Consider the following 11707-nt stretch of genomic DNA (forward strand, 5'->3'; position numbering starts at 1 on the left):
TAGAGAGCATGTTTCTGAGAGAGGGACTGTCCTGCCCATGCCAACACTGATGTGCACAAAGCATCACTGACCGTTGTTTTAGGAGAGAGAACCCCAGGCATGGCTGGTGGCACGTGCTGGCCATGGCACATGCGGGCACAGCAGGGCACACTGAGCAGATTTATTGATACAGTGAGCCACATCCTCCTCTTCTGCCTCAGGCCTGGGGAGGGAGGTGCCAGCAGGTAGCTGTGCTGGAAGTAAAGGACCCAAACACAGAGCTCCCACGCTTTCCCTGTGCCTGTCATGGTTGAAAAGACCTTGACAACCAAAGACTGCATTCATTTCTCATCCCACTTGCAAAGGCTCTGTGTTGTACTTGCTCTTCACTGACACTTCCCCCTCAGACAGAGCTCCTCATTCCTGGCTGGCAGAGGCAACAGGAAGCCTTCACTCCCACCGATCCAAATTCCTGCCCTAAAAATGGCTCAGCCCCTGCTACAGCTCCACCTAGCTCCTGTCACCACAAACAGTTTAGTACATTACAGTCCATCAAGACAAGCAATATATCTTTGCTAACTTTGGGATGAGACAATATAAGAAGCAAATTCCAACAGAAATCAGGAGTGGCCTGACCAGTTTAACTTGCCCATACATGCATTTTTATACATGTGTATAAAATTGGCAGGCACTCCTGCTGTAACACTTTTACTCATTTCCTACCACTCTAAAACAAAGACTCTTAGTGCCCAGGACATGGATAACTAACTGTGCATCAGGGCTCATTTGCCACAGCAGGTGGATAAAATGGTCTCCCTCCTAGGTGATTTTTAGCCCTCAAGAATTGCACATAAGCACAAGGAGAAGTTATCATCAAATTCATCCATCTGTGCTGCTCTGAGGCTGTCATGTAAATACAGGGTATCCTTCTGTTTTATAGATCTGTATTACTGCCCATGACTAGTGTTTTCTACTACAATCAATACCAACTGTGAAAACCCCCAGGGATCCCCACAACCCTCCCTTCTGAAGGCTAAAATCCTCCTCCAGAAAAGATCACTGGGAATTTTCCTTTGCAAGCACAAATTTCCACCCCTCCTAAGCCCACTTACCTTGCAAAGGGAATGCCAGCAATTATCTCAGTGGGGCTTTTCCATGCAGGAATTTTTTCATTTCACTCCCTAACATAGAGTTAAGTCTAAAGACTTAAATCAGGAGTTATGAACACAGATTTGACTAAATGAACATGCACTCCTTTATCACCTTGATAGACAGCACAGGTGAATGACTGATCTTTCCAGGGGAAGGAAAAAAGGTGTCAATATGGCAAGCAAAGGCCCTTATCTCATCTAAGGTGAATCTATTAGCTGCAGAACCTTGATGCACAACCAGTGATGTAAAATGCAGGAAAAAGTAAGAGGAAGGAATAAAGTCACATTATACCTGAGCTTTACCAAAATAAGTCTGAGAATACAAATAGAGGAAAAAGGGAAGGAAAAAAAAAGCTGAAAAGGGAATAAAAGCTAAATCTAGACATAACTATCACAGTAATTTAATAACATTTGCTTCTTCCTTCTTAAATCAGCATTAGTCAAGCAATGCATGTGCAATGATTCTTGCACAATAGTGCTGCATTAGTAAGAGATTATTTCATATAGGACCTGAGACATCATCTGATATTTTTAGGCACATCGTCCCTGAAAGTTAAATCTAAAACCAACAGTACTTCAAATTAAGCTTTCCTGAAGTGGGCAGAGAGCTAAGGGTGCAAGGCAAAGGGCAGACAATCCCATCCACTGCAGGCTGCTGGCTGGGCTGTAGGTGACAGAGCATTTGTCTGACCTGGGTGCTGGCAGAGAGGCTGCTGAAGCTCTGCCCCTTCATGCCAAGAGGCTGCAAGCACAAATGCACATCCTCAAAAAGGAGAACATGCTCTGCAGAAAAGCCAGGCACCTCTGCCAAGATGGAAAAGGTTTTGTATGTTTTAGCATTCTGGAGGTATGATAAAATATTACATTTAATGACATCATGAATTCATAATACCAAGGATAAAAGCAACTTCATATGAAATATGATGGGCCAGTTCTGCATGAGAGGCTCCAATGAATCTGTGCTAAGTTATGAGAGCTGTCAGGGGTAGGTAAAGAGCAAAAAGAAAATGAGGCTCTCAGTGAAGTCCCTAGTCAGCATTTAGCTTTCAGAATGTGTCTAATAACGTGGAGCAAGGAGTACCCTAAATCCTGCTACAGACACATCCTGGCCAAGGAGTTTCACCAAACAGAGGAGTGATCTATACTGCTGCTCGCCTGGCAGGAAGGGGAAGCTGGGCCCAGGAATGGTGGCTGAACTGAGCTGCTGGAGATTTTATCTGAGTGCTGGAGAGATGCCCCTCTGCCAGGGGCTTTACTGCAAAGAACAGAGCCCAGCCATGGGGCCCTTGTTAGAGACAGCATCAGGCTTTGCTTAGAGCTGCCTGCCAGGGCCAAGGCTTCCCCAGGGCAGCAGCAGCAGCAGTAACTCCCCAGCCATGGGGGGATGTGTGACTGCCCACCCTGACAAACCACCAGGAGCTTGTGTGACCCTGGGCTGCTGGCCTGTCCTTGTGCTGAGGACAATGTGAATCATCCCCAGCTCTGCTCTGCACACATGTTCAGCACAAAGTTCCAGCTCCAGGCCAGTTACATTTGGACTCTAAGCACAGTCCTGCTTGTTTCACACACGGCTGATCTCTTGCCCTGAGCTGACAAATCTGCTTTTACACAGCACCATGGAAGTTTATCTGTGTCAAACAACTCACAACACATCTGCTTCCAATCAGCACGTGTGGCACACAGGGCACAGACTGGGCCACAAAGCCCTTTCTACTTTGAAAACCACATTTTGCCTTGGAAATACTTCCATGTAAGAAGTGATGCACGGACCCTCTCAAGTGGGCAAACACATGGCAGGAGCAGAGAGGCATCCTCTCCCTTTGCAGAAATGTGACTGACCTCCCCACTCCAGAGGCCTGTGAGAGCAGCTCTTGGCAGAGCACCTCAGGCACTGGGGCAGGGGGAAGTGTTTGACCCACACATGTCAGCTGGATGCCAGAAACTGCCCACATCATCCCCGTCTCTTTTTACTTCTGTGGTAAGAAATGACACAAATGACCTCTAGCAAACAGAAATTTTGGGGAAAAGAAGCAAAAAAAAAAAAAAAAAGAAGAAAGAAGCTGAAGTGGGGAAAAGGCATTCACTGCACGTGGCTTTTGCCTTGGTTCTTGGCCACATTGTATTTTGATAACAAGGGATGTTTTTCTGGTACTGAAAACATAGATGAGAATCCCCTTATCACAACACAGGGACTGTTTCTCAATAGACTGCCAGTACAGGGAGACTCCCACCCTGGACCAATTCTTTTCCGCTCCATCAGTTTGTTTTGGGAAGATGTGCACTAACATACTCACTTTCTAACTTGCCCTTCTTCCTTCTAATGGATGCCCGAAGGAGATCCGGCCCTGCCAAGTCTTCCTGGAACCGTTTTGCCTTCACTTCTGAAAACCATTCACCTGTCACAAACTTCTTCTTCTTTTCATCTGTGATGGAGCCTTGTATCCTCCTGAAAGGCAGGGCAAGCATTACACACCAAACAGATCTTCCAGGTTTCCACTTCCCCTGAGCCACCTTTGCAATATGTCCATGGGTTCACCTGCCTGACACCATGAAGGATCCAGAGATTATTCTCTGCAATCACTAGAGCCAAAGCAGCATTAGAACAGCAGGAGGTAAACACCTGATTTACTCTTTATCTGAAATGGTAACAGCACCTTGTAAACACAGGCTTTCACCTCTTCCAAATTTCACAAATCCAAACCATTCACCTGGCAAGGAGATTTGTCCACTTGCTTGGCTGCCCTGAGGGTTAAGGAAGGGGTGGGGCTGTTTGTCTGTCTTGCACTTCTCCATTTTATTTGTTTATTAATCTATTTATGGCAAAACCTTTTGGGTCAAATTTGCTGCAAAGCACAGAAACAAATAATGATATTTAGGGAAGCCACCTGTCCCTGCAGCATTCTCCTGCTCTCCCTGCCATGCCAATTTTGGCACTTGCACAGTTAGCTCTCCCTCCTAAGCATGGCTTCTCCTACTGTTCCTCTCTTGGGCACACCCAGGGCTGGTTTTTGGCACCTAAACCTGTCAGTGCTCTGCACTCTAATCCTCCTCACCACGGCTTGCTGAATGAGCTGCCTTTCAGCTGGCACAGCTCAGCACAGGTCAGGGTTCCTGTGAAACCTGGGAGGCCAGAGGAAGCTCCTCCTCAGCTCAGCCCTCAGCAGGAAAAGGGGGCAAACCCCCAGGTAACCCTGGAGCCTGGAAGGGTCACGTTTGGCTGCCTAAAGGCCAGGAGGGAGCAGGGATAACTGGGCTCAAGCCTCTGCAGGCCATGCTGGGGACTCAACAGAAGCTCCCATCTAGTCCAGGGCTGCACTGCCTCCATGAGGGTCTCAAGGTGCTGGGCCAGAGGAAATAGTTATTTTAATCTTGCTGACAGCAGATCAAGGAAATGCCATTGACTTCATTTTGCCCAGCAGGCAGGTTGTGTTGAAACTAAACATGTCCTACTGCAGGTAGCCAAACTGACAGCAAGGGGCTCTGAACAGGACCTAATTCACTTCATTCCCAAATCAAAGCCTCTTGTGCAACAGCTTTCAACGAGAAGTGAAACAAAACCAAAATAATCCAAACATTCTTTCTATCAAACCTCCATTTCAGAGGGAAAATGTACTTCATTTCAGAAACTAACAAACAAAACCCAAAGTAAACCCAAAAGTAAATAAACAAAAACAAACAAAACCCAAAGTAAATAAAAACAAGCCTTTTTGAAATTGTTACGACTCAGAAGAGAGGTAAGAGCATGCAGACACATACACCCCAAGTCCAGGCTTTGGCTTCCAGCTGTTTCCCCAGCTCCTGCCTCCAAGCAGAGGCCAGGGCACACAGGCTCCCAGGAGCAGCAAAGCTTCCTGCTCCCCCTTCAAGCCTTGAGCAGCCTTTCTATGGGGGCTTACTCTTTTTCTGGCTCAACAGCAAATGGAAGATCCTTAGCTGGGGTAAACTGGCACAGTGCCACCCACACCCACTGAGTTACTAATTTCTTGCCATGGAGAATTCAGTGCCAGCTCCCTGAGCCTGCTGCACGCTGTCAGCCCAGATGGTCTAATGGCTGGCATTTAAAAAGCAACAGCAGCAACAAGCAGTCCTGATCAACCAGACCTGAGCTCCAGGATGGGCAGTGGCAGAGGAGCTGAACTGAGCCAGAACCCCTGGCTCTGGAACAGCTTCCTGCAAACCTCTGGCAGATCACGGAGCCTTTAATCACCCCTCTCTGTGTGACAGATGGTGCACACACACCCACCTCAAAAAGCAACAGGGCAACAATAAAACAGAGAAGGGGATGTAAAATCCCATTTTGTAAAATCTCATTTCAAAACACACTATGGCCCTTCTGTGCTACCAGGTGAGTAAAACAAGGTAGCAGCTGCTCCTCTGCTCAGACCTCTGCCACCAAGAAATCAACATCTTCCCCCACTGAAAAGGAAAGGGGTGACTGCCCTTGGCATCTCTGAGGGCTGATGATTAACTCAAAAGGAGAATCCCCTCCTGCAAGGAGAGGACAGCAGCAACAGAGGATGGCTGAGAAAGACAAGGTACAATGAAAAGATCTATCAGGATCTGAGCAAAAGGGACAGCACTGCTGCAACCTGCACACACACACATGCTCCTCTCTCAAAGAAGTGAAGTCTCCCCCAAGGGAAGCTCACACCCTGCTGTCACACACTGTCTCACCTGATGCGATCCCCATCCTTCTTCTTCAGCTCTGCATCTCTCTGCAGAACCTTCATCAGCTTTTCATACTCCTCCTCGGTCAGGAAGCTCAAGTCCAACATCTTCCCTACTGTCTTCTCAAGTTCCTCAGATGGCTCAAGGGGACTCAGAGCAGGCACTAATCCAGCCCAGGGCCATGGGCAGCCCCTCACAGCGCCCTGGTGCCGAGCAAGACGCGGTGCAGAGAAAGGATTCACCACAGCATGGCTTGGGTGGAACTCACCCTAGCACCTGGACTTGCACTTCCAGGCTCTGGGCTGGCACAGCTCTCTGCACTGCATGCCTTCCCCTGCCAGGAGAATTCTCTCAGCAAAACCAGGCTCCTTTGCTTTTCCTCAGGCACAGTTCAGCAATTCCGGTGCCAGCGTCAGTCACAGAGGGGAGCGGGGGAAGGAGCAGCTCCTGCCTCAACAGGCACCAAAGCTCCTCTCACCCACAGCAGCCCCAGCACCTCTGGCATGCTCCCTCCTCAGCAGGGAAGTCTGCTCTGTGGAGTTCAAGCATCCCTGCAAAGAAACAGCACCGAGATGCCTTTCAGATAAGCGTGACATATGGCAAGCGAATGTGTACATTGGGGGTTTTTATTTGTTCTCCAGCACAAGTTCCAAAACAAGCTGCCCTACTTTCCTCCCTGTCCTAGAGCTCCTCACGTGGTATTAACCCAACCAAGACGATGTTTTATTTTAGCCCTTTCCTACTAACAGATAAATAGTCAACCCAGCATGCTACAAACAAAATATGTATATAAATTATCAAATTGCTTGCTCGCTTTTTACCTCCATTCTTCTTATCCTCACTTCGTTATGCCCTAAATGAGACCAAGGATAAGCAGCCAACCTTTGTAAAGCAATCAGGAGATGACAGAATAGCAACCTGCAAGTATTTCTGCTGCATGTTATGCTATGAAATACCAGGGGCTGCTCATTTCCTAATATGTGTGCCCTTTGCTTTATGCTGCACTGATATTTGCTATTCAAACACGACTGGTGCAGATCACTTTGTGTTTCAAAAGACAGTGAAAACGGCCAGAGGCTGCAGGGCGTGGAGGAGAGGTAAAACAAGCACTGCCTTGCCACTTTATTCCTTTTCCTCTCTCCTGGCCAACTTGAGGGCAGTAAGGCCCACCTTTGAGGGAGGAAAAGTTCTGCTCCTGTCCATGTAGGCAGTTGCTACCTCACTCAATTTTTCTGCTGTTTGCAAACCTTTCAAGTGTTCGTGGGTTTCATGATACTTTGCTATTTTTTCCCAAGCCACAGCCTTGGGAGTCAGATCATTAAAAATCAATAAATCCCAGCTTTCATGGTAAACGTGATCTGAAGGTCATCAGGCCCATTCCCTAACCTCAAAGCTTGTATCACCCTTAGTTTCTAATCTGGGCCTTTGAAGATACCAAACTCAGCCCTTTCAGGCCACCTATTTCAGTGCTTTGCTGTCAGCAAGAAACTTCTCCCCATTGCTACCTGGTTGACACCTGATGGGAGTCAGCCCACCCTAGCTGACACAGGAATTATCCCTTTGCAGCCATCCTCACTGGGCTCAACACCTCAGCCTCCAAGCTAACCAGCCACAGCTCCTTCAGACCCCTCAAAGCTGGTGCTTTCATCATTTTTGTCACTTTGGTCTGTACATGGTGCACCTCTTTCATCAAGGGACCCATCCAAAGCTGAGAACTGGTGCTTCAGCTGAACTTTCCTCATCATTTGACATCATTTCATGGACTTACCTTATTTTACAGATGATAAACTCACAAATGTTTGTGTTTTTTGTAATGGTGTAACAATGTGTTAAAAGAAAGAACAGGCATCTGACCATAATGTTTACAAATAAAGATCACAGAACACTGCAGGGAAAAGCTAATAAAAGGAATGGCATTGCCATAAAAACTGTTATTGTTTTTGTAAAAAATTGCTGGAGGAAAGGAAACAACATTTCCTATTTCTTTAAGGCAAAAATGGCTGTGCTTGTCACACAACAATATAGCCTTTATCATGTGAGAAAATATCCATACCACTCTCAATAGTTAAAACAGAAACAATAATAAAAAAGCCCTGTTGAATCTGTACTGTTTAAACCTACATTTCATCCAGCTTGTCATGGCTCTTCCATGCTTAGTTACATGTACTCCTCTCTGGCTCTCAGGCACAATCCTGCTTCTACAAAGACATTCACAGAATTTTCTGGGACAGATTTTATTTTTGAAAAGGTATCTGGGGACATATCACAGTATTTGCTTCTCAAGAACTTTTATTTATTTTTAACAAACCCCATGACATGTGGGCTGAAACTACTTCAGAAAATATTTTCAGAGAAGACTCATCTTTATTCATCAGTATGGCAGTCAATTAAAAATAAAGGCTACATCTTGAGAAAAAGGCTACTTCTTTGTAAAGAGCCGTTTTTCCCCCCATGAAAATGTTTTCTCTCACTGAAATAGCTACATTAGAAGGAAAAGGTTAACAGAAACCAAGAGCCAACTCCTTTTGTTTAATAGTTAAAAATCAAACCACTTGATGCACCTGCTGTGAGAAAGGGAGCTGCTCCAGGAGACTGCTCCACCAGAGCTGGAGGCTTTGCTGGAAGTGTCAGGAGCTGCAAAGCTGCTGCCCCAGCCCTGCAGGAATTAACAAGCCTGGGGAATGATCTCCATCTGCAGCCTGGCCACAGGGCTGTCCGTGCCCCACTGAGCCTGGCAGCCTCTGATGGGTGCCCCATGTGTGTCTTGGGCAGTGCAGAGGCTGCACAGGAGAGCCCTCCATGAACCAGTGAGATGCAGAGCACCAAGGGACAGGGTGCTGATGCTCACCTGGGTCTATAAGTGCCAGAGATGATGGATAAGAATGAGCTGGCAGGTACAGAACGTTATCAGGCAGGCACAGTGCTCAGTGCCAGCCATCACCCATTGCTTCATCCCTGGGGCAGCTCACACTCCTGCTGCAGCACCACACAGCTGGGGTTTGCTCTGTTAGACTGCACATTAACCTCTCCCCTAACAAAGCCTTGTTACTGGACAGCTTGACACAGATAAAAACAATTCTGTGCGTCCTGCCCAGCCCTGGCCTTGCCATCTCTGCAAACAGCTGGGAAGGAAAACACAAAAGCATTGCAGCTCTGTAGAGCAATGACAGGAGAGATTGCACAGTGCTGGGGCAGATTTTACCCCAGACTGAGACTTCTTCAGTGCAAGCACTTTATTTAGCTCTCTGATGTAAGCTGGTTGGGGACAAACTGTGACAAGCACAAAGAAAGTTGCAGGATTACTCTCTGGGAAGAGGAGCAAAATGGAGAATCATAAAAAAGTGAATTGTTTGTGTCCAGATAGGCAACTTCTGCTCAAGGCCTATGGCCCACCATGCAGAACAAACCTGGGCTGCCCTCAGGTCCTGCACCACCACGACACCCCAACACAGGGGTCCTGACATCTCACAGCAAAGCAGGTGGGGAAAACTGTCCTGGCTACAGGAAACACCACAGATGTGAACAGAGAGGCACTCTGGGTGTGCAAAGGACCCTCACTCCTCTGCTTTTCTGGGGAAGAGAACATCACAAAGATCAACTCCCATGCCCAGCCCTGTTGACAAATGCTGGGTGTGGAGGGGGTGTGGAGAGGACCCATCATGTGCCGTAACTGCCTGCATCTCCTGCTGTGATTGCTTTGGATTTCTTGTGGCCACCTCCCCAGCAAGCAGCCAGTGCTGCAGTCTCCAGAAAAGATCTGTGCTGGTGCATGGTACTGCCATCAAACACAGAGCCCAGGCTGGCTGGAGACGTGAGGCTGCCCTGGCATGTGTGCATTTCATCTCTGAACAGACTCTCAGTGCCAGTGCAGGGCAGGCAAGGCCACACACAGCTGGACTGATCAGCACCAGCTGATCTTCAACACAGGCTAACAGCTTACAGCAGAGCCATCCCGTGCTCCAGCTTCTGTAAGGTACCTTGAACCAGGAGCTCTGTCCCTGCACTTCACAGCTTTTCCATTTACTTTTGGAACTCACATTAATTTCAAGCATTTGCAATGTCCTCAAAGCCCCACAGTCCCACAGCCTCACTACATTTTAAACACAAAAGTACTTGCCCTTGATTTGTTTTGACCTGCCACTTGCTTGTTTCATTTTATATCCTCAAGCATTTTATCAGAAAACCCAGTAAGGATCACTCTGCAGTCACCTGCTCCATCCTGTGTCACAGCCTTACAGACACAGGAAGTTTCTTGTTTGCTCATTCCAGGTGTTACTCAGGGAGCTTTGCTCACTCCTCACATCCTTCTCAGCCCAGATCTAGTTTACTACAGAACTGCTTGGCAGTGTTCAGGTTCAAAAAGGCTTTATCCAACAGCTGCAGCCCTGGGGATGTCCCCTGTGGGACTGGTTTGGCAGTGCCAGCTGTAAGCCATGCCCAGCTGGGAGGGACAGGCAATGCCAGCCTTCACACAGGGCACAGCAAATGGCTCTGCCAAGCCCTCAGATGGAGGAGAGCTCTGATCACCTGCAGAAAAGCTAAGAAGGTTACTAATAAAAGTAGTGGAGAAGGCTGCTGTTCCAGAAGCTGTTTGGGTTTTTTAAAGTAACTGTCTTTCAAATAGTTTGATCAGATAAAAATTAAAAGCTTGCTTGGCCTGGCAGGTGTGAAACATCCCCTTTCCAAAAGGCAGATGCTGAAGGGGCTGACACCTTTGTGCTGCATTTTCATTTTATTTCTGGGAGGTTTAATTGAGCTCAGAATTATGGTAATGCTCTGCACAACTAAAGCATGAACTGCTCAGATACCCAGCACAGCTCAGTGCCCTTGCTGACATCTCCTACAGACACAAATTATTTGTAGGCCATCTGCAGGGCACTCCAATCTTGGTTCTGATTTCTCAGCATGCACCTTTCCTTCAAAATGCTGCACATCTTCCTCAGCACTGGGATGTGCACAGATTAATAATACACAACATGGGTGAAGCAGATTTTATTGGCTAGACACTGAGTGGCATGTAAAGGGAGAGGAGGAATTTAGGAACTGTAACCTGACAGATTGGTAGTCAAGACCCCATTCCATCACCTAGGTGAGCATAGGGCCATCTAGACCCACCTCACCCTTTAGACCTGGAGCTGCACATAGGTCCATGTAATAAAGATATGAAAACCTCCTAACACAAAGCATAACAAAACCTGGAACAGATAATACTGATCTCACAAGACTATTCATAGCCCAGTGAAAATAGCAGCTAGCTGAAAAGGCTGCTGTCCATACATGTTTATCACACATCACGTCACAATGTAAGGAAATAACCTTCTTTTGCTTTACAATGTGTGGACACTTCCCAGAACCCTCATTAGTCAAGACAGCCCCTGTAGGGCAGGTCAAATCCAAGAGCAGCATTGTACTAAGAATGATGGATGTGCTCCTGGCACCCACAGTCACCCTGCAGCTCCCAGCATGTGCTGTAGTTAACAGCACCAGAAAGATTTAGTGCCAAAACTGCCAAACCCAGAGAGCCCATGATCAGCCAAGTGCCTCTCTCTGTCTCATGCTGGAAAGTCCAGCCCCACTCTTCTTCCCATCTGATTGCTTCTGCAACCAGTGAAATATGCAGGGGCATTACCATAGTTCTTTTACTTTTATTTTACTATTATTTTATTTTTATTATCAGGCAAAACACTGACAGACATTATAATGCTCATTGTCATAATAGTATAATTTTTTATGGATGTCCTTTGCCAGCAGAGAAAAAAATAAAAATCAAACTGTAGGATGGTCTTTCTCTTTGTGAGGGATGGGCTGAAAACCAGCATTAAACCCTCCTGTCTGTGGGGCTGGGCTGTCTGTCCCTGCCTGGTGCTGCAGTGCAGAGGGAGCTGTGATCCCTGTTGGTGCCCTGTATT

General features: G+C 47.1%; 1 protein-coding gene across 1 annotated transcript in view; it reads right to left on the bottom strand.

Annotated features, from left to right (window-relative positions):
• The window catches only part of LOC102040543 (synaptotagmin-like protein 4), a 23207-nt gene extending 16860 nt beyond the window's left edge, over positions 1-6347 (bottom strand). Inside the window, exons 1-2 of the mRNA XM_005419823.3 lie at positions 5805-6347; positions 3425-3576 (exon numbers count right to left, since the gene is read on the bottom strand). Of these exons, the coding sequence (XP_005419880.1) occupies positions 3425-3576; positions 5805-5905 (253 nt within the window). The 5' untranslated portion in view covers positions 5906-6347. The remainder of the gene's footprint in view (positions 1-3424; positions 3577-5804) is intronic.
• Between the last annotated feature and the right edge of the window lie 5360 nt (positions 6348-11707).

Source organism: Geospiza fortis, unplaced genomic scaffold (genome assembly GCF_000277835.1).
Source record: "Geospiza fortis unplaced genomic scaffold, GeoFor_1.0 scaffold157, whole genome shotgun sequence".
Taxonomy (NCBI): Eukaryota; Metazoa; Chordata; class Aves; order Passeriformes; family Thraupidae; genus Geospiza; species Geospiza fortis.